This window comes from Emydura macquarii, unplaced genomic scaffold, assembly GCF_026122565.2.
Source record: "Emydura macquarii macquarii isolate MOO-44397 ecotype Brisbane River unplaced genomic scaffold, CSIRO-AGI_Emac_v2 contig_1348, whole genome shotgun sequence".
NCBI lineage: Eukaryota > Metazoa > Chordata > Testudines > Chelidae > Emydura > Emydura macquarii.
The window spans coordinates 10104425-10130664 of record NW_027131485.1 but is presented as its reverse complement, the minus strand read 5'-3'; the positions used below and the strand labels follow the sequence as shown (position 1 = coordinate 10130664).

The 26240-nt window shown below is 43.7% G+C and overlaps 1 protein-coding gene across 2 annotated transcripts; it reads left to right on the top strand.

Annotated features, from left to right (window-relative positions):
* Positions 1–1690: 1690 nt before the first annotated feature.
* On the top strand, positions 1691–25664 carry DNAJA3 (DnaJ heat shock protein family (Hsp40) member A3). 2 transcript variants are annotated; one of them, XM_067551107.1, is made up of 12 exons: positions 1691–1882; positions 4221–4357; positions 5212–5295; positions 6182–6382; positions 6676–6828; positions 9332–9479; positions 12178–12242; positions 13431–13559; positions 15118–15233; positions 17216–17313; positions 23247–23354; positions 24405–25664. In XM_067551107.1, the coding sequence occupies exons 1-11, from the start codon at positions 1696–1698 to the stop codon at positions 23339–23341; spliced, it is 1413 nt and encodes a 470-aa protein (XP_067407208.1). In that variant the 5' UTR covers positions 1691–1695; the 3' UTR covers positions 23342–23354; positions 24405–25664. The 2 variants fall into 2 exon arrangements, with proteins under 2 accessions (XP_067407208.1, XP_067407209.1); XM_067551108.1 differs by lacking the exon at positions 23247–23354.
* Positions 25665–26240: the final 576 nt, after the last annotated feature.

Sequence of the window (26240 nt, the reverse complement as noted above, 5' to 3'; positions counted from 1 at the left end):
CGAATTGGCCACTAGGTCCAGTTAAGGGCTAAGTTGTTTAAAACTCTATTCCCTTTACCAAAATGTTCTCCTGACCCCAAAGTGTCAGCCACATTGCCAGATCAATATGTTTGGATTTTACCCAAAATACCACGCTGCCAGCCAATCCTTTAGTAACTAAAACTAAAGGTTATTATAAAAGGAAAGAAACAAATGATAGGAGAGATGTTATATTGGTCAAAGCAATCAGGTACATACAAATTACTTTAAAGTCCATATATATCATATTCTCAGAAGAATTGTGGAGTCTTCAGGCTTGTACAGTCCCTCTGGTGTACATCCAGTACCTGGATGGGTATCAGTCCTTTGTTTCACAGCTTCAGTTGCAGATGAGTGGATCCAGTAGTAGGAAGCAGGACTGAAGAAGACAACATAGGATGGAGCAGCTGCCCTGTATGTCCCTTTGCCATACAGCTTATGGAAATTCACAGAAACAAGATGGCGTCCAGGGTCACCTGGGCAAGTCCTGGTGACTCATAAGGTGTAGCCCCTAGGTTCTTTGTACCTTTGAGTTCCCTTAATGGGCCATTAAGCAGGTTTATTGCTGCTGCCATCCTGTCTGGGGTGTCACCCAGCACAAGCTGAAATACAGCTATATCAGACATATCTGTAACTTACCATACAAATATGACACATACACATAATAAACAATATAATCATACTTAGCAAATTATAACCTCTCTAATGGTACCTGACATGGCCTGTCCCGTACAAATTATTTTAATTTTGAAATATTGATGTTAAAATTATAAATAGTCCCCCAATCCAGCCAATGTCATGCAGGGGAGGTGATCAGGCCTCACAGATCACAGACTGGGAACACTGTATTTTGCAAGGGGACCAGTAGCCTCCAGCGGCCAGCTGTCTCAATGAATGCTGTAGGTAGCAGCAAGCAGCTCTATTGCATGGACATTAGGTCTAGTCCTCAGGCTCTTGGCAAATGATGCTGAGGTCTTAAATTGGGCAAGGCTCTGAGGTCAGGTTCATAAACGTCAGAGGCCTGCTCCCAAGAGAGGCTAATCCTTCCCAACCTGCAAGGACGTTACATTTCAGTCTCCGGCTCAGCGCTGTTTAAAGCACGCTGAGAGTGTTTAGCACTGTGCTAAGCAAACTGAAGACCCAGGCACCCGTTTAAAGACGATTAGACGCGAAGGAGACAAAGACTGCTACACACAGTCCCACAAAGTGGGTTTCTGCCCAGGAAAGCTTATGCCCAAATACATTTGTTAGTCCTTAGGTGCCACAGGACTCTCGCTGTTTTACACACTTAGTGCACTAGCATATGGCTCCCTCCTGTGTTTTGACATGAAATGTTCATATGCACCTTTACTTTCTTTTTCAGAGTGAACAGGGCTGACTAATCCGAACTTGCTTCTCAGCCCGTTTGCACAGCCAGAACCCAGCCTGGGACCCACCAGCCAGCAGAGAGAATGAGCAGAGACTCACAATCAACGCACGTGCAGCTGAGCTGATGAGGGTAAAGGACACTCGCGTGCGGTAGCGTCAACGCATGCGCAATAAAACGCGAGGCTCTCTCGGGGGCAGGGGGCTATTGCGCACGCGCAATGCCCCCGTGCGGCTCGGGCATACGCCTGCGCAATTCGCGCCCTTTGGCCGGCCGGGCTGCGCAGCCGCTGTGTGCTGCGACGGCCCAAGATGGCGGCCAGGTGCTCCTCACGCTGGCTGAGTGCGGCGGCCGGCAAGAGCCGGGGCCTGGGCGGGGATGTGCGGCTGCTGGTGGTATGGCTGGGCCGGCGGCTGAGCGCGGCCCCCGCCGCCTTCCCGCCCCGCGCCGGGCCGGGGAGCCGCCTCCTGACATGGGGCGCCGGGGTCAGCCCCGCGGGTGAGAGGGGGCGGGCCGTGGCGGGATCTCGGGTTAATGGGGGGAGGGGAGTCGACGACGGGGCTGTGTCGGGGGGCGGGGCCAGGGGTGAGTGGAGGGAATCGTAAAGGGGGCGAGGACGGGGGACGAGGTGGCTCCGTGCCTGGGGGGCCCGGGCCGGGGGTAGGTGGGGGGCCCCTGCCCCGGGGGTGTCGCACAGAACGGGGTTTTTAGGTGCCCGGCAATGTTGGGTGCAGGTGGGAGGTGTTGGGGGAAGAAGGGTCCCATGTCTGGGTGCCGGGGTGGGGGGCGATCTCAGGGCCCTGTCGTGATGCTCTCCTGGGGAACGCTGGGACACATCTATGCCTTACACATGGATTGTGGGATGCCCGTCACCTTGGCCCCCGGGCTGTATTCTGTGGGGTGTAAGGGTGGAGTTATTAGCTTTATAATAAGGGAAGCAGACTTGTTTCTCTCTCCGGTGAGGGCAAAGCTGGCCATTGTGCCGCGCTCGCCAGCTTTCACGTTCATGCCGAGTCTGGCAACTCGCTGCATCTTACAGTGCTACAAATTCCATAGAGCTGGTCCAGCCGCAGTAAGGGAGGACTCTGCTTCCAGCTTGTCTTAACACTCATCTTCTCATTTGGAAATCAGGTGGAAGGCAACTGTTTTAGCTTGAGGATAAAATAGTTCTCCCTTAGGAGAAGCTAAAACAATCTCGCTGCAGGCCCACAGCCTGTTGAAGAGGCACACAGTGTGTCCTGTGCTGCATGATGTATATAGATACCCAAATTGCAATAGTGACCAGAAATGTTACTTGGTTTCCAGCTGGCAAGAAGATTGTGCTTGTCCCATTCAGACAATCTTATAGCGGTGATCCGTGCCTCTGGGGTGCACTACTGTAACCTGTTGTACTGTGGGAGTCATGTGGAAGCTTCCGTAGGTCCCGTGTTTCTCTATTTCCAACTGGCAAGAAGATTGTCTGAATGGGAGAAGCACAATCTTCTCATGCCTCTGGAGTGCACTACTGTAACCTGCTTTATTGTAGGAGTCATGCAGAAGCTTCCATAGGTCCTGCGTGCAGTTGTCCATATCTGAGTGGAATACATGAGAGCCAATTGCACTTATGCTTTGCACCAGCTCTCATTCAGTTCCAGATCGTTTTGCAGGCCTTGGTTATCCTCAAATACCTGTGTTGCCTTCAGTCTGACTGTCTTGTGGACTACCTTTCTCATCAGCCTATGAAGCAGATGATGTGACGGCGTAGTTCAGGTTAGAGCTCTCAGGAGTCAGGTAGAGGAGCCCGGCCAATGGAATTATCTTTTATAGGAGAGCAGGATGAGTTTATATCTTGCTTATCTTAAAACGCAGTGCAGGTTCTCTTAATAGAAGCAGACACAAATGTCCGGAAAGTTTTCTTCCTTTCCCTAGATCTCCTATGAAGATTAATGGAATTAAGACTCCTTCAAGGAGGGAGCATCAGAGAAGTTGATCCTTACTTGAACAACACTAAGACACTTCTCATCATTGGTGTCTAGATACCCTGCTGTTGGGCTTAGTAGAAGTATGTAGGTTGTGGGTTCTCAATTTTTTTTTTATCAGGTGAACCATCTGTTAAGTAGCTATTGGGATACGTCTCCCATACACAGTCACACAAACTACCTTTCCTCCTGTTTTGGAATTGCAGAAACATCCATGTGACGAAGCTGTTGCTATTGACTGAGTAGCTGTTGCTACCAGCCATTACTATTCTAAAGACTTAGTACAGGTCTATGCTACAGACCTGTATCGGTATAACTGTGTTGCTCAGAGGTCTGAGCGACATACTTATATCAACCTAACCCTCCGTGTAGACAGCTTTGTATCAACAGGAGAGTTTCTTCCGTCGACATAGCTACTGCCTCTTGCAGAGGAGGATTCACTATGCTGATGAGAGAAGCTTTCCTATCAGCATAGTAGTCTCTTCACTAAAGTGCTGCAGCGATGCAACAACACTAGTGCAGCTGCACCACTGCAATGCTGGACATGAAGACGTGAAAACAAGCCCTTAGTCTAAATTTCAGTATGTCTTGGAATCGTCATCGGTTCAGTAACATCTTTTACTGCACATTTGTTAATGCAGTTCAGTAACATGGAAGGTCTGTTTTTAATTAAATGATATTTTAATAAATCAGCATCTTATTTACCTCTTACAGCTGAGGTGGCCAGATGTCTCCTGTGCAGTTCTACAATACAGCTGGCTTGATCCTCAGTATAGAATAGTAGGCTGTGATTGATGGGAAACAGTCTTGGGAAGACAGTGGAGAAGCATGTGTTCTGTTACAATTCTTCCTGACTCTTTTTTTCTGATTTTTCTTAGGAACTAAATGCTCTCCTTTAATATGTGCTGCCTCATTTCATACCAGTTCCCCATACTACACCAAAGAAGATTATTATCAGATTTTGGGAGTGCCTCGAAATGCCAGCCAAAAGGAGATTAAGAAAGCCTATTACCAGGCATGTATGCCAAAGAAAAACAAAAAAATGGTGTCTCTGTGGTTTGAAACTCACCTTTGATGGTGATGGTGGTGTTGAGGAGATGGCATTATGACCCATTTATCTTATTCTGATCTGTAATGCACTTGAATCAAAACTCCAAAAAGAACTCTTATGCTAAAGACACTTTTCTTCATGGCAGAAAGGGGGCAGGGGTATGTTCAAAGGAACGTAAGTGTAGCCAAGCAGATTCAGAGGAATGGTCCATCTAGTCCATTATATTATGTTGGGCAGTGGCCAATGCCCGTTGCTTCAGAGGAGGGTAAAATGATATAAAACTCTTAAGCATTTGTGAAATATCGTATGATTATTTTTGGTTGGTATGCTGGCTGGAGGGAAGAGTCTTTTCTTGATGGACTGTTAAAAAAAATCCCACATGGTTCCCCCTCACCTGTTAGAAACCTTCTGGAAGCAAATTTTCCGTCTTATCAGCATTAAGATTATAACTGCCATTAATCTCTGTCATTATTGCATATGTCTAGGATCTTCTTGAAGAAAAGAGGTGTTCTCACCTGTATGTACAAGATAGGTAATCAGTCCACACCTATGCTTATGTGGAAAAGCTTTTGCAGTACCATTAGTGAGAGACTTGTATAACGATATACCAGGCAACTGCTTTTTTTATGTCCCTCATATGGGAATGATATGGAGAGAGAATTACTTAGGAAATGCTTTTGATCTCCTCTAAAATGCAAACGTTGAATGCTAGAGTCTGGCTAATGTTTTTTTTCCCCTGGCATGTAAGATATACTAAATAACAGTGCTAACAATGGACTTAATTCCCTCCCATTTCTAATGTTCATTTTTTTGCTTAGCTTGCCAAGAAATACCATCCTGACACAAATAAGGATGATCCTAAAGCTAAGGAGAAGTTCTCTCAGCTAGCAGAAGCCTATGAGGTAATGTGACTGATGTGTACTTGGTTACATATTGTGGTAGGGAGGGAAAAACAACTACAGCCTAGAAAAATTATACCTCCCCTCATCTCAACATTTCTGTAAAATAACTGACATTACTTCACTGGTAACTGAGTATTGTTTTCTAGGCTTGAATATGTCTGAGTCAAAAATGTTTTGAATATTCTTCAGTAATAGAACTAGCCAGAATACCTGACTGATTTATTCTAGGTATTTTTATGGGCCATTGCACTGATCCTCAATACAAAATTGACTGATTGCAGGTGTTAGTGATTGGAAAGCTGAGTACTGGAGGGGACCTGTTTGTCAATAAAAGGACAGAGATCATAAGTGACATCAATAATTGGCCTTTTGAGGATGGGGGATTAGTAGAACCCTGCTCTGTCTCCCTCCCTCCCCCCAACTTTACTCATCTTGACTGTCAGGCTTATTTCAGTTGCTAGCTCCCATCCCACTAGTCTTTCACAAACTAAAATATACCATTGAAAGTCATGTTTGCTTACCTTCAAATAGTATTAAAGAAACTCCCAGAGCATCTGATCACTTTGCCTATAACTATTGTGCTTATTTGGAAGCATCACAAACTTGTGATGAGCTTAGCTGTGCCATCCATATGCATGAGAGAAACTGAGCGTGCTTTCCTTCCATGGTATTCATCTCACCTTCTGTCATTACTGAAGGAATGTAGCTGTGCTAACACAAAGGAGTTGAAGTGGGGCTTCTGCAGTCATTTCCATTATTTTGCTGGTGATGGATTTAACCTCTGATTGACCTCAGAATGAGCAGATGTCTAAGCACTCAATCTAGTGTTAGCCAGGCGTCTCCAGTTCCGCGAGTCCTGATAATACTGTGCTTTCCTCCTCCCTAGGTGTTAAGTGATGAGGTGAAGCGAAAACAATATGATACTTATGGTACAGCTGGCTTTGACACTGGCTCAGCGGGTGCTGGACGTCAGTATTGGGGTGGTGGTCCCACCATTGACCCAGAGGATCTTTTCAGGAAAATCTTTGGGGAGTTTTCAGGGTCCTCTTTTGGAGATTTTCAGACTGTCTTCGACCAGCCACAAGAGGTAAGGATAATACACGTATTCGTCATGTTACAAACACCTTAGCCTCTAGGTGCATATAATGAAGTTACTGCTTCCTAAACTGAAATCTGAGAATTTCTGAATATAAATGGCTAATGAGTTAGGTGGGCTCCCTCCTTCTCCAGTACTATGTCTGTCTTTTAGCGTTTTAAATGGTGTTCCAATCACAGTCTGAGTGGAGACCACTGGGGCTTTTAAGTACAGTGATTTCAGTTTACTTTTGGCCTATCAAGATATCGATGATAGCTGCAATTCCATTTCTTTCTCTTATCTAGTACATCATGGAGTTGACATTCAGTCAAGCTGCAAAAGGTGTTAACAAGGAGATTGTGGTGAATATCAATGACTCTTGTCAGCGGTGTGATGGCAAGGGGAATGAGCCTGGTACCAAAGTGCAGCACTGTCACTACTGCAATGGCACTGGCATGGTAAGTGCTCTTTTAGAGTGTAACCCTGGTTTTCAAATGTTCTTTGACATTCTTTTCAAGACAAATTATTTTTTCCTTATTCTAAAATGCCTTCCTCAAATCCTCAGCAAATAAGGAAGTGATTACATGTAGGCTTTATCTCAGTTTCTGTGTATATAAACGTGTACTGCTAAAAAGGGCCAATTCAGCAGCCTTGGAGAACGAGAAACCCTGATCCACAGAACAGGGGCCACTTGGGCAATGTCAGTGCAAGCTTTTTCCATGCTGTGTTTCCCTGTGTGCTATAGTTCTTGAGGAATTACCTCTAAGGTTGACAGGATAGTTCAGTCTCCATGACACACCCCCCCACCCCTCCCAAAATTCACAACAACTGGACCAAGTAGAACAGGGGTGGGGAACCTTTTCCCTGCCAAGGGCCATTTTGATATTGCTACCTGCATTCGCGGGCCAATTCGCCGATTCCGCCGCCGAATTCCCCCCGCCGCCGCCGAAAAGGCGCAAACGGCGGCAGGGTTTCGGCGGCGGGAACTGCCCGACCCCCCACGGAACCGCGCCGCCGCCGACTCCACCCCCCCGCCGCCGAAATGCCGCCGCCGTTTCCGTCTTTTCAGCGGCGCGGTTTTACAGTGTCCGCGGGGTGCAGTGGACCAGTAACCACCTCCGAGCGCCCGCCGCCGCCGAAAATGGGCAGACGGCGGCAGGGTTTCGGCGGCGCGCACTTCCCGCTCGCCCGCCCGCGGGCCGGATTAAATTCTTTCGCGAGCCGGAGGTTCACCACCCCTGAAGTAGAATGTCTGATGTGGATATTTGTCCTTATGACTGAAACCTGAGTATTACTTTTTCACATCGACCACCAGCAAATGTAAATAACTTTCGGTCTCTGTGTGCCAAAGCCAAGCCAGTGCTCCAGAGGTAAAAGAGGCTTGTACCTCCATTCCCTGTATTCTGAGGAACTCATTCGTTGCTTTATTTATTAATAGTGATCTCCAAAAAAAAAAATTGGAAAAACTGTGATGAGGATTAAATATATTCGGTAAATTGAATTTTATTCCTAACCAATTCTTGCTTTTGTCCCCAAAACTTAAAATAGCATCCAGCACCATCACATGGCTTTCTAGTCACCTGTGAACAAGGTGTTAAGTCCAGATAATTCTTGCACAGGTGTTCAGAGGAAGGAATATTATTAATTGCTTGGGACACTGAGGGGAGGAGAGGTAGGGTGGGGTAACCACCCATTTGGAAAAGCTGTTTCACATCCAGAGGTCCTAAAACGGAATTGATCTCCAATCTGGGGGCAGTTTTTTGTTCTTGGTTTTTGAATGTTACCTTACTTTACTATAAACTTTATCTTTTGAGAGACCTTGCTGATTAGTTTTTTTTCTGCTGAATCATACTTGTAATTTACGAACAGCAGGGTTCACACAATCTTTCCTTTGCATTTTGAGGCACTGTTAATCTGTATAGTTTGCTGCATTCATGTATTCAGTGTTGCGCTTTCAGTAATTATATCATATTTAGGGCTTTGTTGCAGATTGGCATCTGCCTGCTCATTACAAGGATAAGGCTTGGTAGGAGAATTAGAGATTTTGGCTTATTTATGAAATGGATTTTTAAGGCTGTGTGGAGATACACATTGGCTTCTTGGATTGGAATCAGATGGTTTTCCTAGCTCCAGTGACTGAATTGCAACTGAATTCTTGAAGTGAAAACTCTCCAGGCTCTTGCAGTCAAAGTATACTAATGAAATAAGGTGCAGCCTTTCCACATAAGACTGTGCTTTGTATCCTAAACTGCACCTTTTACAGAACAGGAAATTGACTGAATAGGCTATTGGGGTTGTATATGAATGATATTGGAAAGAGGTCACAGTTAAGTTAGGACTTCTGTTAGCACACAACTTCTGATTGACCAGGGACTCTATCCACTTTAAGCTGTTAGAGTGGTGGTATCTTTCACTAAAGAAGAGATTTTTCGGCCTGCTTCTCCTTTGCCTTGCATATTAAGTAGTAATTTATGCTTGTGCATTGTGGGCCTACACCAGAATGGAGTATTTGTACCCACTCTTCACAGGTACTCATTACTCCAGATGGTGCAAAGCAGTGGAGAATCAGCCCCTCCAATCTGAGGGCCTCTCTTTCCCCGATCTTTTCTCAATGCTTCGTTCTCTCACCCACTTTCTCTGACACCTGGATGCTGTTACTGACAGCATGAGCTCCTTTAGCTGGCAGTCTGGAAGCAAAAGAAGACTGACATTTCTTGGTGGGTTAGATGTGGTTGAGGCATCTAATTTAGCTCCTCAAGCCATATTTTGACCCACTGCTGTTACCCATATCCCACAGTAAGATAGAAATAAGTTTCCTTGGAACAGGTCATGCTGTATGTATGTTGGACCATTGACTTAACAGGGATTGGATTTACCAGTTAGGGATGTCTTACAGAAATGAATAATACTTGTGCACTAGCAAAGGATTCCTCTAATCCTTCCTCTTTCTTCTTTTCCTAGGAAACAATAAATACAGGCCCTTTTGTGATGCGTTCTACATGCCGGCGATGTGGAGGTCGTGGTTCTGTAATGACATCACCGTGTGTGTTGTGTCGAGGCTCAGGGCAAACCAAACAGAAGAAGAATGTGATGGTCCCTGTACCAGCAGGTCAGTGCCTGTATTTGGACGTTGGCCTTGTATCTCTTCCTATGTGAAACTCAGCTGAGCATGTATCTGGTTCTAGAGAATGTTTGGTCCCTGGGGAGTCAAAGCTCAGAGCAACATGGAGAAATTTGTCTGTATCAAATCTGTTTTAAGAATAAAGAGCACTGATGGCTAGGTGGCTCAAAGGATTAGTAATAAGATACAGATCTTTTCTTCTATGGGTGACAGCTTCAGGATAGTGATAGCTGAAAACAATTACCATCTCATGGCTATTTGGCTTAGTAAAATGAATTTCTGGGTTTCACTCTATTTCCCAGAAGACAAATGTCTAAAGGTAAAATTTTCAAAAACACTTAGAATCATACAATCATAGAAGATTAGGGATGGAAGGTATCTCAGAAGGTCATCTAGTCTGCCCCCCTGCTCAAATTAGGACCAACCCCAACTAAATCATCCCAGCCAGGGCTTTGTCAAACTGGGCCTTAAAAACCTCTAAGGATGGAGTTTCCACCACCTCCCTAGGTAACCCATTTCAGTGCTTCAACACCCTCCTAGTGAAAAAGTTTTCCTAATATCTAACCGAGACCTCCCCCACTGCAACTTGAGACCATTGCTCCTTGTTCTGTCATCTGCCACAACTGAGAACAGCCTAGCTCCATCCTCCCTGGAACCCCCCTTCAGATAGTTGAGGGCTGCTATCAAATCATTCATATGCCATTAGTCTTGGCAACATGGGCACACTGACTCTCTTCCAGTTTCTTGTCCACTGTAACTCCCAGGTCCTTTTCTGCAGAACTGTTGCTTAGCTAGTCAGTCCCCAGTCGGTAGCAATGCATGGGATTCTTCTATCCTAAATGCAGGACTCTGCTCTTGTCCTTGTTGAACCTCATCAGATTTCTTTTGGCCCAATCCTCCAATTTGTCTAGGAGGTCACTCTGTAGCCTATCCCTTCCCTCCAGCATATCTACCACTCCCCCACTCTCCCCAGCTTAGTGTCATCCGCAAACTTGCTGAGGGTGCAATCCACCCCATCCTCCAGATCATTAATGAAGATATTAACAAAACTGGCCCCGGGACCAACCCCATCATAAGTCCTAACCACATCAGCCACACCATCAGGAGCTCGTTCACCTGCATGTCTACTAATCTGTTATATGCCATCATGTGCCAACAATGCCCCTCTGCCATGTACATTGACCAAACCGGACTGTCTCTACATAAAAGAATAAATGGACACAAATCAGACATCAGGAATGGCAACATTCAAAAACCAGTAGGAGAGCACTTCAATCTCCCTGGACACTCAGTAACAGACTTGAAAGTTGCCATACTTAAACAAAAAAAAACCAAAAAACTTCCAAAACAAATTCTTGCGTGAAACTGCTGAGCTGGAACTCATATGCAAACTTGACTAGGTCTGAATAGAGACTGGGGCTATGTCTACACTGATGGTGGCAAAGTCGCCGCCATCAGATCGACTTATCTGGATCGACTGAGCGGTCAGTGAAGACCCCCTCAGTTGATCCAGAAGTTGACGTACTAAAACCACCTCCTCAATTGGCGCAGCACTGCATCAGCACAGTGCAGTGAAGACTGCGCGCAGAAGAGAAGCACAGAAGTCGATGGGAGTTACTCAAGTTCTTTGCATACTTTACATAACTCCTGTCGACTGCTGCTGAATCGCCGAGGTAAGTGTAGACCAAGCCTGGGAGTGGCTGATCCACTACAAAAAATAACATTCTCCTTTGGCATTCACACCTTCTCATCAACTGTTGTGAATGGCCTTATCCATCCTGATTGAATTTACCTCCTTAACAATTGCCCTCCTCAGTGTGGTGTAACTCATCCATCCTTGCATGTGTATATACATCTACCAAGCTGAAGTTTCCACTTCATGCATCCGACAAAGTGGGTTTCTGCCCACGAAAGCTTATGCCCAGATAAATTTGTTAGTCTTTAAGGTGCCACAGGACTCTCGTTGTTTTATCTTTTGTTAGTGAGAGAGAAGCTTACACAGAGCTCTTCTTCAGCTGTGTAAGCTTGAAAGCTTCTCTCTCTTACCAACAGAAATTGGTACTACCTCTCCCTCCTTGTGTGTGAGAGTTTCACTGACATATACATAGGTGTTTTTGAAAATGTTGTTCTAGTTGACAATAAGCACCATCCCAATTGTCAATCTCAATAAAGAATATTGAATGAGTGTTGAAAGAACTCCCCTGTCTCTACCTTTGCAAGACTTTGCGGATAAACATAGTATGTCAGTCTCCATTGCTTCTCAATCGTTTACTTTTCACCAGCACTGAATTCACTCTCATTGAAGGGAAAAATACAGATTAATTCAATTTGAATTGAATTAATGAGCTGCCTAGTGGTGCAGTTGTGCTTGGCACTAGAATGAGTGCATCCCAGGATACAAACACCTGTTGACATCCCACTCCTTGACCACAGCTCCCAGAGTTTGTCTGACATGCCTCTGGAGAACATGAGTTACACTGCTGCTGCCTTTATAGTTTCTGCCGGTAAATCCATGGATGGTTCTTGGTGGATGCTGGAAGTCTTGCTGTGGTGACACCCACTTGAGGAGTTGTAGGTGTTGAGGCATTGGCTTAGAATAGGAAGGCTGTAGGTGCTTTGAGAGAGAAGGTGTAGAACATAATATCAGACAGATAGTGTAATATTTGTGTTCTTGTTCTGATTGCAGGTGTGGAGGATGGACAGACTGTTCGGATGCCCGTAGGAAAGAAAGAAATTTTCATTACATTCAGGGTATGTATGTCAACTGACTGTACGCTGCTTACATTGGGTCGTCTTCAGTCAAGGAAGGGGAGTATGCCAGTAGCTTGTCTCCTTTCAGTGTAAACATGGGAACTGGGCTAGAGGGTCATCTCGCCTAGCTGAAGTGACTTTAGCCATTCCAGTTTTCTGGGATTGCGACAGACCTGCTCTGTAGCAAGTGATGAAATATTATTTAGTCTGTTCATAGAACAGCAATGCACTGCTACATAGAGGGAGGTTGGTCCTAGGGTACAGTCTGTAACATACAGGCTCCATGAGGAACTTACGAACTCTCTGGTAATTGGAATTTCTGAAAGTAATGTACTAGTACAGTACCAGCTGATGCTGACGCAGATGTTCTGAATAAAGAGACTGCAGGAATGTATTTTTGAGGTGCTGAATCTAGAAGTTAAAATGTCCTCTCTTTAAAAATGTGAGTTCACTTCTGACTTACATGTTCTTTGCAGATAGTCCTGTACCCATGTACATCTTCTGTAGCATGTCTCTGTCAAGGGTAAAATTATAGACCCTAGTGTTTGAAAGGATTTAATTCTCTTCTGACAATTAAATTGAGGGCCTCTTCAATAACACCGATCTCTTCCTCCATTTTTGCTTATATTCCCCTCATGAAGGATTTAATAACCTTTCCAGACCCTTTGAAATGCAGCCATCAAAACTGCCAGAGAGGTACTATGAAATACTGAGGTTGCTTCCTTCCCGTCTGCCATTCCATTGTCTTATGAACTGAATACAATCTCTTTTCTACCCTCCAAAGAATTGTTGCGTGCTGTGATTGACATACAGTAAAGAGCGCACAGTGGCACTCTCAGACCTTAGGCTGCATGTGCAGCCCTAGCAGTTAATTTTTTTCTTGTAAACTGAAAAATTGGGGCAAATTCATTGAAACAGGAAATGTGGATTTCTTAATGCCATTTTTAGTGTTGCTCTTCAGAGGAGCGGTGTGCGCTAACTATTAATATTTAGTGCCTGAGGTATTTGTGGTGAGTTTCACAGAATAACTTTAATTTGGGATTTCCTGCTGTGTAATTTTTAGTAAGACTTTTCCTAAAATTATTGATATCAGCTTATAACAATTTAACCTAGTATTTTCTCTGGGAATGATACATGTACTGTACAGACATGACCTGTGCTCATTACTCTTGAACTATTTGCTTTTAGGTTCAGAAAAGCCCCATGTTCAGAAGAGATGGAGCAGATATACACTCAGACCTCTTTATCTCGATAGCACAGGCAGTTCTTGGAGGTACAGCCAGAACTCAGGGTCTATATGAGACCATCAATATCACGGTATGTGGTAATGGGTGAAAGAGCTAGGAGATAATTTAACTTGGAAAAATAAGAGGCCATTCTTTGTTTTCAAGAAGAGTGAGAAAACACGGCAATTTTCCTATGGCTACAGATATCAAGAACTTGCAGTTCTAGTCCTAGACCTCTTGAGTACTGACTGTCATGTTGCAGGCTTTCTGCTTGGCTCCCCATTTGCAAGGGATAACTCCCACTTCCCTTTCCTCTGCCTCTGCATAAGTGTTCAAAGGGCTATGGGATCTGCTGAAAAGACAGATCTTTGGGAAGGTCAGGCTCTCTGAGGGCTGGATTGATCCCCAGGCTGGAAAAATCCTTGACACTCCTTTTGGCTAATGCTGCTAACCAGGTTTTGTGTATATATGATTCTCTCCTGCCTGTTCCTGTGTCTTGTTTCTGCTCTATCATCCTACCAGCCGACAGGCACACTTGCTGTTAGATTTTGCATTTACATAGCACTTTATTCAAGGAGGTGGTGTTTCACTCATTGGGGCTGTGCGATTTAAGAATTAACTGCTCTATTCATTGGAGAAGTGAGGTTCAGAGGTTGACTAGCACATGATGTCGCAATAAGTTAACAGCCATGTTGGGGATAAAACTCAAGAGTCTTGACTGTCCTCTGCTATAAGGACTAGACCACACTGCAGCAGGGCTCCGTGATAAGTAATAAACTAGACTAGGTTTAGGCAGGGTCTACACTTCAAACTTTTGCTGACATAGCTGTGTCAGTCAGGGGTGTGATGTCTGCAGCAGAAGCCCCTAATGTAGACCCAGTTACAGTAGCAAAACTGAGCTTTTGCCAGTATAAGCTGCATCTAAGAGTGCTTTGCCGGTATGGTATAGTGATATAGCTGTACCAGCAAAGCACTTGTTCAGGTCAGTCCTTAATTACACCTGTCCTTAGTAGGTTGTTCACTTTAATTCCCATTATTGAATGCTTTTTCATTACTACTAAGTAATATCTGAGCACTACCTCATTATTTAAACATAGAAATGAATCCCTCCGCCCTTACTTCAGTCTGCAGGAGAAATAATGAATAATTTATAGGTAGGGCTCTACCACATTCCCGGCTGTGAAAAATGCATCATGGATCGTGAAAACTGGTCTTTTGTGTACTTTTCCCCTATACTATACTGGATACTATACTATAGGGTAGAACTATACAAAAGTACACAGTGTTTCTCAAACTGGGGGCCCTAACCCAAAAGTGGGGGTGTCTCAAGCCTCTTGTGGGAAGGGGAGAAGTGGGGTAGTATTGCCACTCTTACTTCTGCACTGCCTTCAGATATGGGTGGCTGGAGAGCGGTGGTGGCTGCTGGTCAGGTGCCCAGATCTGAAGATAGCACTGCTGCGAGCAGCAACACAGAAGGAAGGGTGTCATGATATGAACACATCCATGAAATTTGCCATTTATGCTGTGACAAACCTGCAAAAAATGTGTGAGTTCTCTGTGATTTAAGTAGGCCTCTATTTATAGGTTTCCATGCTGTCACCTTGGTACTGCAGAGCAACAATAAACATATGGAGTCTTTTTATTCGCAGATACCGCCTGGTATTCAAGCAGACCAGAGGATTCGAATGAGTGGGAAAGGCATTTCCAGAGTTAACAGTTATGGTTATGGAGACCACTACATTCATATAAAGATCAGAGTTCCTAAGTAAGTAGAAGGTCTACTACGATTTGGAGGTGTCATGTAGAAATCTGTAAACTTGTGCAAAATGTGTTGTCAGGAGGGATTCATGTGAAAGATCTTCACTACTTTATCAACTTATGCTTTGAGCTCTAGATAATGTAATGAATAAACCAACTTCTATTTTACTGTATCTCTTGTTGCACTGAATGTTTTTCCTTTTATACAAAGAACTGTACTGATTAGTGTATAGCTTAAATTACCATGCTATGAGATCTTTACTCTAACATCCTGATTGCTTTGGGTGATATGGATGTCTCAACCAAAAACACTCTGCCACTCCAAATATACAAATCTGTATGCAAGGCACTGTCCTGTGTGGCATATTAGGCTACGTCTAGAGAGCAGACTTCTGCCAGCATAGCTATGTCCATCATGGTTGCAGTTCTGGACTGATATAATTATGCTGTTGGAGGTCTGTAGTGCGGACACAGTATGCCAGCAAAACTGCGCTTTTACAAGTGTAGCTGATTTCACTCATGGGGATGGTTTTACTGTCTCAGTACAAAGCACAGCTTTACCATTATATCTGTGTCCATGCTAGGAGTGCTTTGTCGATGATATTCCTACACACACAAAGTGCTCCTAATGTAGACAGGGCTTTAGACCTGAACAATGCAGCAGCATCCCTGGATTTATGTGGCACAGACCCCAATCTTACAAATCAATACAGAAACCCTCGTTCTATTCATTTTTATTTTGTTCGTTGCCCCCAGATTCTCAATTTGCCACTGATTATTTTTTTTTTTTTTTAAGTAGCGCTGTACAGGTGCTCTGTGGAAGCTGGAGGTTTTTCACAACCAGTTAATGATGTGTAGGGAGGGCTTTTGGTAGTCAGGGCTCTGTGGCATATGTGGCTTTAGGTTTTGATGCCCACAAGGCAGTTGATGTTTTTGATGCTCAGTAGCAGATGCATCTCCTGTTTCTTTCCCCATTTGGGGCAGGATTTGAGATGACTTTACATTAGAGGAGAAGGAAGTTGGAATTTCTTATTTCCAGTAGCCTTCGTTAGCAACTAGCTCTGTACTTCACTGTACCCCTCCCCAGTATCTGCCATTGCTGTGCTTCCAACAATGAAGGATGGCTGCACTTGCTTGATTCTGCTAGCTAGAATGATCAGTAGCAAAAGCTAATGTTGGTAATATAAACTGTCATTAGACTTATTACAAATATATTGAGACTCCTAGTAAGATGACATCTCTTGGAGTTGTTTCAGGCTACTTGCAGATTAACACACCAATACCCTGGTTTACACTTTCCTCACATTTTGAAGCTTATCTTAACCATAAGGATTAGAGAGACATGATTTAAAAAAAAACTACCCAAAACCTGAAACATAATTGTGGCAATTAAAATTTTTTTAAAAAACTGCAATTATGTGACTCTCCTTGAGGCTGCATACTCTCAGTATACACTGGCCCTGACTGTATGGAACAGTTTATGTATATCTAAGACAGATGAGTCAACCTTGTAGGCTTTTCTAAGGAGCTTTAGGGCTGGCTGCCTAGACCTCTAAGCCACCCTCATAAGCTTGTTGCAAGGTAAACTTTAAAGCTTGGAAAGTCTCCTATGTTTGTATCATGCACTCAATTGTGAATGCTATTTCTTGAGTGCTCCTCTGCCAACATGACATTCTGATATAGCTTTCAGTTTGTCGTCTTAGTTTTAACCCTTTAAAATGTTTGGCTAACTCTTTTGCAGTCTGATGAAATGTAGTGACTAGGATCTTTCCTGTTCCCTAGAGCATTCCTTTAGCAGGGCGTATTCCTTTCTCAGATGCTCATTTTAAGTTGGTCATTGGGATTCTGAAGGGTTAGGGTTATAGTTATATACAGTTGTATTAGCTGTGCATTGTCAGGTGGCATCCCTTTTGTTTGCTACTTGGTGGGAAGTTGAGTTTAGGCTGCAAATGTATCTATACTTAACGTGTACTCTGACCTGACCTGCAGGAGGCTGACAGATCGCCAGCGAGCCTTAATGATGAGCTATGCTGAGGATGAGGTGGATGTGGAAGGGACAGTGAACGGAGTCACAAATACATCTACTGGTAAGCTGAGTGTGATGTACATTACTGCTTTTCTGGTGACTGGCTGTGGGGAATGCTTCCTGTGGTTACAGAGGAGGGACTAGGCCTACGGTAGCTTTTGGAGCTGGTTGTGTATGCGTAAGCCTTTTTTCACCTTGTGTGAGGCTGCCATGTGTTTTGTCTATTATAAAGGTAGCTGTTACTAGCGTGGCACTAGTAGGGTTTAGTACGGTAAGTGGGAAGCAGTAGCCTCTTGCCAGAAATCATTAGTCTTTCCCTCTCTCCTTAGTATTTACTGTGCATATAGATATGAACTGGTGACATGAGTGGAGAGCACCATTATCTTAAGATGCTCCTATAATACAACCGAATTTTGCAGTGAGCTTTTCATTTCCGTTATAACATTTCATTCCACCACAGCCATGGTGCATTCTCCTGGTGGATTTGAAATTCCTTTTCATTCCTTTTTGAGTGGTGATGCAGGGCCCAATCTTGCTTCCATTGAAGGGAATTTTGTCAGTGCCTTTAAGAGGTGTAGGATTGGGCCCAGAATGTCTGCATAGGATAAGTGTCTTGAAAATGTTCTTGGTGCTTTCGTTACTTTGCATTATCCCAATAGTTCTGATTTGAGTCACTTTTTAAAACTAAATGAGTGGAAAGTTTACTCTGTGAAACTCAACCTTTTAAGCTGCCTTTTGTACACACAGGCAATTCTCAACAGAAGACTCTTTGGTGTGTGCGGGACTTGCCAGTCTGCCCTGTCTATCAGGGTGGAGCAATTTAAATCATGGATATAAATCCTAATTTGATAATTTAAAATAAAAAAAAAGCAGCACATTGATTTAAATCAGATTGAGCCTTTGTTAAACTAACCTGTACATTTGTGGTGTTTCAGCTGTAGATTAAAATGTATAAGGAACTAAATTTTAAAAAAATGCCACTATGGATAGGGTATCTTCTTTGAATTTTACAAAACTGCTGTAGGTGCAAAACATTGAAAATTAAGGCCTGTTCCTGCAAACACTTAAGCAGCTACATAAATTTACTCACATGGATAATCGGATATACTTCACTGGAACTCCCCATGTGCTGAAAGAAAATCCATGCGTAACTGTTTGCAGCATCAGCAGCTGAAGTTGTATTTTTATTTAGAACTTTGTTAGTGGTATAAAATCTCATTTCAAATCAAAATTGTTTCAGTGTTAACAGCAAACTAAAAGTTGTTCAGATTTTTAGTACATTGAAGACGTTCACAATTTTTTATTCACAGGCCATATTTTTTCAAAAATAGGAGCCTAAAGTTAGGTACGTGAGGGTGAGATTTTCAAAAGCTCCTAAGTGACTTAGCAACAGAGTCCTATGATTTCTCCCAGCAAACTCTGAGGGAGGAGAGGCTGGTGAGGCATTTCAGCTTGATTTGTGGAAGCTCCGGATATTGGAAGGGGGCATAGGTTATTGGCTTATTCATTTTGTTTGAGTTTGTGGTGTTCTCCCAATAAGCATGTTAATGACGCCCTTGACTTGCCTTTTCCAGCATGGATGAGCATTTGACGTGAGACTTCTTAGTGGGAAAAAAAAAATCTGAAATGTTACAATTAAGAAACTAGGGAAACAAGTATAAAACATCCACTTTAGCAAGTTAAGACTGAAAAATGGGAAGGAAATAAAGAACTAGCAATATAAACCTGAATTTAAATTGGAAAAATCTGTTTTTTTATCGTGATTTTTATCCACTCTGTGGTCTAATCTTCCTAGCAGTGTTTCTAAACACACTATACCAAAAGGGTGTTCTCACTCACAGGAAGCAGATACAGTTGAGTATAGTACATCTGAGGGGAATTTCACTGCAGGGGTGTGTTTTGCTACCACTGCATCAGTCAAGACTCTGAATTCTGGAGTAAACTTTAAAGGTGGACTGCAAACAAAGGTGCTCTTTCTTTGTTGGCCAATTTATGATGTGTAAAGAAGGCCTGAAAAGGATTTCACAAATTTTTCTGCTCATTTTTTACTATAGAAATAGCAGATATAGCCAGACTGGTCTCCTTTGTTTTTGCTGAAGGCAGTTCTCAAAGGGCCAGAGAACTGGGGTGGAAACTTTCTCAGGCTTGCCTATGTGGGGAAAGTTGTATCAGTTATACTAATATAATTCTAACAGCACAGTTAAACCATATATATTGGTGTAACTCCTGGTTCGGACACTCTTATTCAGGTATGAGTGCTTTTTTTGGTGTTTTTTTGTCCCTTTTTGGAAGGGGTTTAAGATTAACTGAAATAAAGCCACTTATGCCGGAACAAGTGTGTCCACACAGACATATATACTGGTATAGCTATCTATTTCAATTCACACGTTCCCTCTTCCTGATAAAACTTTCCCATGCAGAGAAACCTTCAGCCCTCAATTGCAAGAGTGGTGGTGGGAAATCTTTTACCAAGACCTTTTTTCTAGCTGTTAGGCAGACATTTGAGTTAATGGATATTAACAAACGAAACCCTCCATTTTTAAACAGTCTCACATAAAATTCCTTCCAACCTCCATTGTTCAGATTTCTGTCCCTTGGTACTTGTAATGTTCTTTATGGTCTGCCATAAAAAGAGGGTCTACATGTCAGTAACATAAAAAACACTTTTCAGGTATTCCTTATACTTTGTAAGGGAGCACAAACCTATTTTTTCCTGCTGCAGTTCTCCTTTCAGTGTGTTGCACCAGACAAATGAACATTCCAGGTATGATTTAATACAGCTTTCGCCTGAAGGGATGTGTTATAGACCCTCTGATGAAATGGCAGATAACAGAGAAGACCACCAATACACATTTCTTTCCTTCCCATAGATCATGTTCTTTTGTCAGCAGCACTGCAGTGTGTTTGCTTTTAGTGGCAATCTTTCCATTTATATGTCACCTCTTGTTCAAAATTTTGGATGCCTCACAGTGTAGCAAACAAAGCATATCTTAAATAAAAACAATCCCAGTGACTTAACGCATGCAAAATTTAGGAAGTTCCCTACACTGTGTGGTTTTTATCCTCCCTGCTTAAGATACTGATATCTCCTATTGATCTGCACACTGATGGAGGAGAGAATGCAGGTTCAGTGAGTTGGGTCCCTCCAAATGCACATGGTTGGTTCCCTAAGGATATATCCAGTAGCTGATTTTTCCTCCCCTTCCTCTAGCTGAACTTTCCCTCCCCTTATTTATTGTATAGTACAGTAATCCATTTGAATAGTGAGCCTTGTCTCTGATACTTGGGTAATTGTTCTTTATTTTTGGTAGTGTCCGTCACACTTCAGGGCAACTGCATCTGTATTCCCTCTATATGGTCGTCCACCAAGGGCACATGCACTCAGGCTTCTGGGTCACCACACACCTCACTCCTTACTGACCGGGGTTTGTCCAGGCTGCACAGTTTCCTGCCTACACTGATACTCCCAGTAACCAGACTGGATAACCAGGCCAGCGTCTGTGCTTTGCATTCTCTCCGAAGGCTGTGAACAGTGTAATTGCCTGCAGTCACAAGTTACCACACAGTGCTTTCTAAGCAAGCACATTAAAATGAAAACATCAAAGAGAAAACAGATTACAACAGTACAAGAACCTATAGATGTGCTAAAAAGCTTATCAAAGACCAGCTCCAGCCTAGGGGTCGGGTGGGAGTCAGTCCTTCAAACCCCCAGGGGTTTTTGTGTGGTTACAAGTTCATAAGGCTTCAGCTCAGAACTAGTACCCCTAGGAATAGTTCAGTCTTTCCTTTATACAGCTTGGGCCTTTGATCTTTTGACTCTGGGAACAGGTAATCAGCAGGACAGAGTTTCAAAAGGCTTGGGTGGTGGGGAACTTGAATTCGTCTCCCTCTCAAGAGGTTACGTACAATCATAACCCAAGATAATACGTAAACCATTCATTTCATACAGTGGACCCCAAAGTTACTTAATTCAATAATGTCTGCTGGGGATTTGGCAGTTAATTGCTGTCTGTCACAGGATCTTGCATTTAAAAACTAAGCACTTGAAATCTTGCATTTTTTTCAGTGAGGCTGCATGTAAAATTAGCTCCTTTTGCATGTCAACTGAAGAGTAGGAATAAAAACACAGGCAGCAGATATTAGAGCAGGAAGACACGCCAGGGCCTGTTTTTTTTGGGTCCATTAGAACACGAGTCAGGTACGTTGAGACATAACAACTCTCTTGCGTAGGGACTAGGTTTGTACTGTGTCTGTATAGAGTTAGTACAGTGGTGCCTTGGCCTCTGGATGCTGCTGCAATCCATATAATACATAACAAAGTGAAAAGCATCTCTGCCAAGTGAGCGTGCAGCCCTGGGGAGGGAGGAAGGCAGGCATGTAATGGTTTTGTCCGTCACCAAATCTGGGCTGTTACATGATAGCATACTGTCTGCGATTAGTTACTAATGGGGAGTGTGCTTTTATAGGCATGACATGGGGTACCCCAGGATTTCCCCAAGTGTGAGGTGCCTCCTTGGGAAGGCACCAGGTGGGACCAGTTGGTGAGCCAGACACAGTCTTTGAGGCAGCAACGGTCCTTTTTGTTCTGTTTGTACGGCACCAAGTCTAGTGGGATTTATGTCCCTGGCTAGGGCTCCAGAGTGCTATGGCAATACAAACACACAATTCTCCAGTCTCTCTTTCATTTAAGTCTCTTTCTCTCTTAGTGGGACACCAACGAGGCAGCAACATCTGCCTGAGTTGCAGAGAGCCTGAAAGGATAGCCCTACATGGGTTGAATGATGGGTCAACTCTCCCATCCATTTCAGTGGCTGCTTACTCAGATGTCAGTCAATACTTTAAAAGTAACATTGCTAATTATTTGTTTTGCTGCTCATCAAATCATTTGAGAAAGAGGAGGAAGGATCTTATTACGAAGATCTACACCAATATTTTCCAAAATGACGGGTGCAGAAGATGTAAACATAAAATTGATAGGCCTTTGCCTCATTTTCCTGAAGAAGGGGCCCAACTATCAAAAAATTTAGGAAGAAACTGGGTATCCAACAGAGGCAAGGGATGCATTAGATTGACATCAGAGGTGGATAGAGGAGAGACCACTCGAGTGCTTTTAAAGAGTATCCTTCACAAGTGTGTTTCAGAAACAACTCAGATTATCAATATTAGGGACACTTGAAAGCAGTAGCAAATAAGTATATTCAGTTCAGTTTTAAATGCAGCGAAGACTTTGTATCCTAGAGTAATTGTCTCAATCTGTAACTTATATGCAGGGAGTTGATGTGCACAAGTCTAGGAAGAGCAATGTAAAGAGAATATGTACTTAGATTGCTGGACCCCGAAGGCTGTACTAGTGGCTGGAGAAGCTAACCTTGAGTTGATCAGAGTTCTGATAGTCTGTGTTGCATGTGGCTTGCATGCTGTCAGAGAGGATCGTTCACACTACATCCTGGTGCTGACACACATGGCATGTTGCCTGGTGGTGTACTAAAAGTTGAACTAGGTAATGATTTTGTGCCTCTTATCTGCTAATATCTGTTCACATTTGAAACTTGATTGACATATAATAAACTCTTCTTAAATCTGGAGTGTTTGAATGTCAGCGGGCTCGGAAGCGGGGAGGGGATCAGTGATATTCTAGATTAATACACTTGTCTTTCACCTCTGGAGCCCAGACTTCTTTCACTTTGATTGCAAGTGCAAATTATAGTGCTTAGTCTCATTGTATTCTCACAAGCCACCACCAAGAGATGCCAAGAAGGAAAAAGCAGGTGGCTCATGCTTAGTAGCAGATCTCTGCAGAGATTTTTACATAGCATCTGCACACCTGAACACTGGTGAAAGCCAGGCATATTGTGTTTCACTTCACAAGCCCCAAATTTACTGTCTAAAATAGTTCCATAACCTTAACAAGGCTGCTGACTGCTGTTCAAAGATATATGGGGCTTGGCGCAGGTAGAAATGTACCCTGATAGCAGCTCTGCTGTTTGTGTCTAGGTGGCAGGTCCGCAGGCAAGGATAGGCCTGAGGCTGAGGCGGGGGAGAACCAGGAGGGATTCCTTACCAAACTTAAGAAAATGTTTAGCTCCTGATATTCCATCTGAGGTAGGAAACCTCTTGTACTTTCCTGATTGTTCTTTCCTCACATTAGGCAGAACATGCATCTCTTCTTGGGAGGCAGATTGGAGAGGAAGCAAAGAAATTGCATTGATTTCCACTTAGCCTCAGGCCTTCCAGCCATTAGTATTAAACCCTTGTCCTCTTAATTTATCTCCAAGCAATAGCAGAACCCAGCAGTGTAGGGCTAAATTGCATTGTAGGTGCTAACTAAACAGATGTGCAGCACAGATCTGTTTAAAGTATGGCTCTACTCTGAAAAGTGAAAAGGACCCGCCTCAGTCCACAGATCTGCTCCCTGGGTATATTCGGAGAAAGATCTGCTCACCGTAACTAAAACAAGCTTAGTGCTTTTAATCCTGCCAGCTAGCACAGCTAGGAGATGCAAACCATTCTGCTGCTGATGCACAAGGTAGAACAGAATGCGGCTTGCCAAGTTTGTTGGTGACACCTTGGCAAGCCTGTTGAAGGCAAGGGGATTGCGCAGGTGTCACGGGGGGGAGGAGGGGCACAGTTGGGCCTGTAGAACCTTTAATACTGGTGAGGAGTGCAAGGTTGGAACCTAGTTTGACTCTCCGTTCCAGACTGAGTTTGCAGGGCTGGCAGTTGGTGCGAGGGGAATTTCTTTGCTTGTAAACTAAGCAGATTAGATCTAGAAATTCATGATGCACAATAATCCTGGGGCCCCCCCAAGCCATTGTAGTCAGCTTTGAGTAGAAACACATTTTAAACACCTTGTTTGTGAACGTGATGGAGCAGTGCACATGGTAAGAATACTTGGATTCCAGATAACTTGCAGTGCAAGCTGAGGATTCCCAGACTCTGAGGCCCAGAGTTTGTCTCCCATTTCTCACTGAGTAAGATTCTTTCCATGTCAGTTCCCAGGGACTAATGAAATGTCATCACAGCTAACGGGGAACTTCCTCCTATTACTGAGGCATGTGCCAACAACTTTTGAGTGCTGTATGACGTCCTTAGGCTTGGACATGAGTCGTTCACTAAATGCTAAATAAATCTTCTCCCCATCTTTAACTCCAGGGAAACGTTCTACTGGAAACTAGACAGCGGGAAGCAGCAACAGATCATCCCTCCATCCGGGGAGGAGGAGTCGTTCTGTCTTCTGACTGTGGGCTTTAGAAATGAAAGGATGTCACTTAGCAGCAAACTCACTGTCAGCCAGCAACACCATGAACCACAGAGGCACCAACCATCACCAGATCATGAGGAATCGGTCGCTTTAGAAAATGGTAACAAAGGGAATCTGTAAGATTTCTAGGTGTCCTGGTGCTGGGAGCTTATTCGGACTTTTCTGGCCCTATTTAAAGAATTAAAACTTGCATTATAATGTAGAGCCAAACATGGTGGAAATTTTAAGGGTAAAATAAAAATTGTGCTTCCAGTGGAAAACGAAGCTGTGTGCTGTACTGAGCTTTCAGCAAGCTGGCTTCCCACTCAGTCAACATGCAAATGTCTTCACATGTCCATCCCCTTGGTCACCATTCTTCAGTGCTAGATCTGCTTGGTGCATCCTTTCCTAGAAGGCTGTCAGAGACCATAATCCTGTCTTCAGGACAATAAATTCTGATAGGAAGAGGCCTTGGCTCTAGACTTGTGTAATACATCCTCTTAAAGGAGGGATATTTCACTTCTGCTGAGATTGCATAATAGTGAAGGCATGTAATTACACGTGGTCCCCCACAAGGTGTGAGGATGGGCATAGATTTCCTTGTCTCATTAGCCTCTCCTACAGTCAATACTGATTAGAATCTGCACTGTGCATCAACTGTTGTTCCCTTCCTCTCTGAGGTTAACTACAGGTAGCAAAACAAGGCAGAACATTGCTGTTTCTAAACCAGTACAGATCTCACAGCAGCTCTTACAAAGGGTACTGCGTCAGGCAGTTGTTAGGTTACGACTGAGCCCTGTTAGTCTCCAGAGAAAGGGCTTTCTTACATTGGTGATGTTACAAGCGAATGTAAATGATCAGCCTCTAAGAATCATTTTCATTTTCTATAGGTGTAAGAATACAAATTAATTAGTTTACACTATACAGCTGGAGTTTAGCGCTAGTGAGGAGTGCTTTCATGGTTACCACAGCCAGGCTTTTAGTTGAATACTTTACAACTACCAACAAGCCCATGTGCTAGGAATTGACCAGTTAAACAGGATTTGTCTTAGTACCTCCCTTCTTAAGTTGCTAAAATAAAGCACCTGTTGCCTCCTGATTATACTGTCTGTAAAGTGATTCTGTATTGATGTAAATAAGATGATCTACTCATAAAGATATTTAAAACCTGTTGTACTGCTTCCTCTCCTTACAGACCTACCTGAAAGCGGACTTTGGACTGTTGCAGGTTATTTTTAGTTCAGATTGCAGGGGAAGGGGAAAGATACTCATTGCTCAGAGAAGGGGATTGGAAAAGTGTTCCAGAAAGGCGTCCCAGTCCTCTTCCTGTATTAACACATGTAACTATAATGCTGAGACCAAGAAGGCCTGTAGAGCTGGTGTGAGAGCAGGTTATTTTCAGACACGGAGAGTGCCCAAGCCTGTAGGATTTGTGGCAGGTGCTGTTGCTAAAGGAGATGGCTGAGCAGACCTGGTTCCACAGGAAGCCCAGTTTTACTGAAATTCCAGAATGACCCACTGTGCCAATGAGCTGATGGGCAGTGACCCAGCATCTGCTCTGCCAGCAGAAAGTGGAGGCTGTGCCAGTGTTGTGAATCAGATAACTAGGGCCAGGAGCAGCAAGAGGGTGTCGGGTCTGTAGCCGCTCCTGGGAACCTGGCCACCACAGTTACGAATGCCACCTTTGCCTTGCCCAGCACCATTGTATTAATGGAGCGCGTTGCTTATCTCTGTAGGCTGCATTGTCT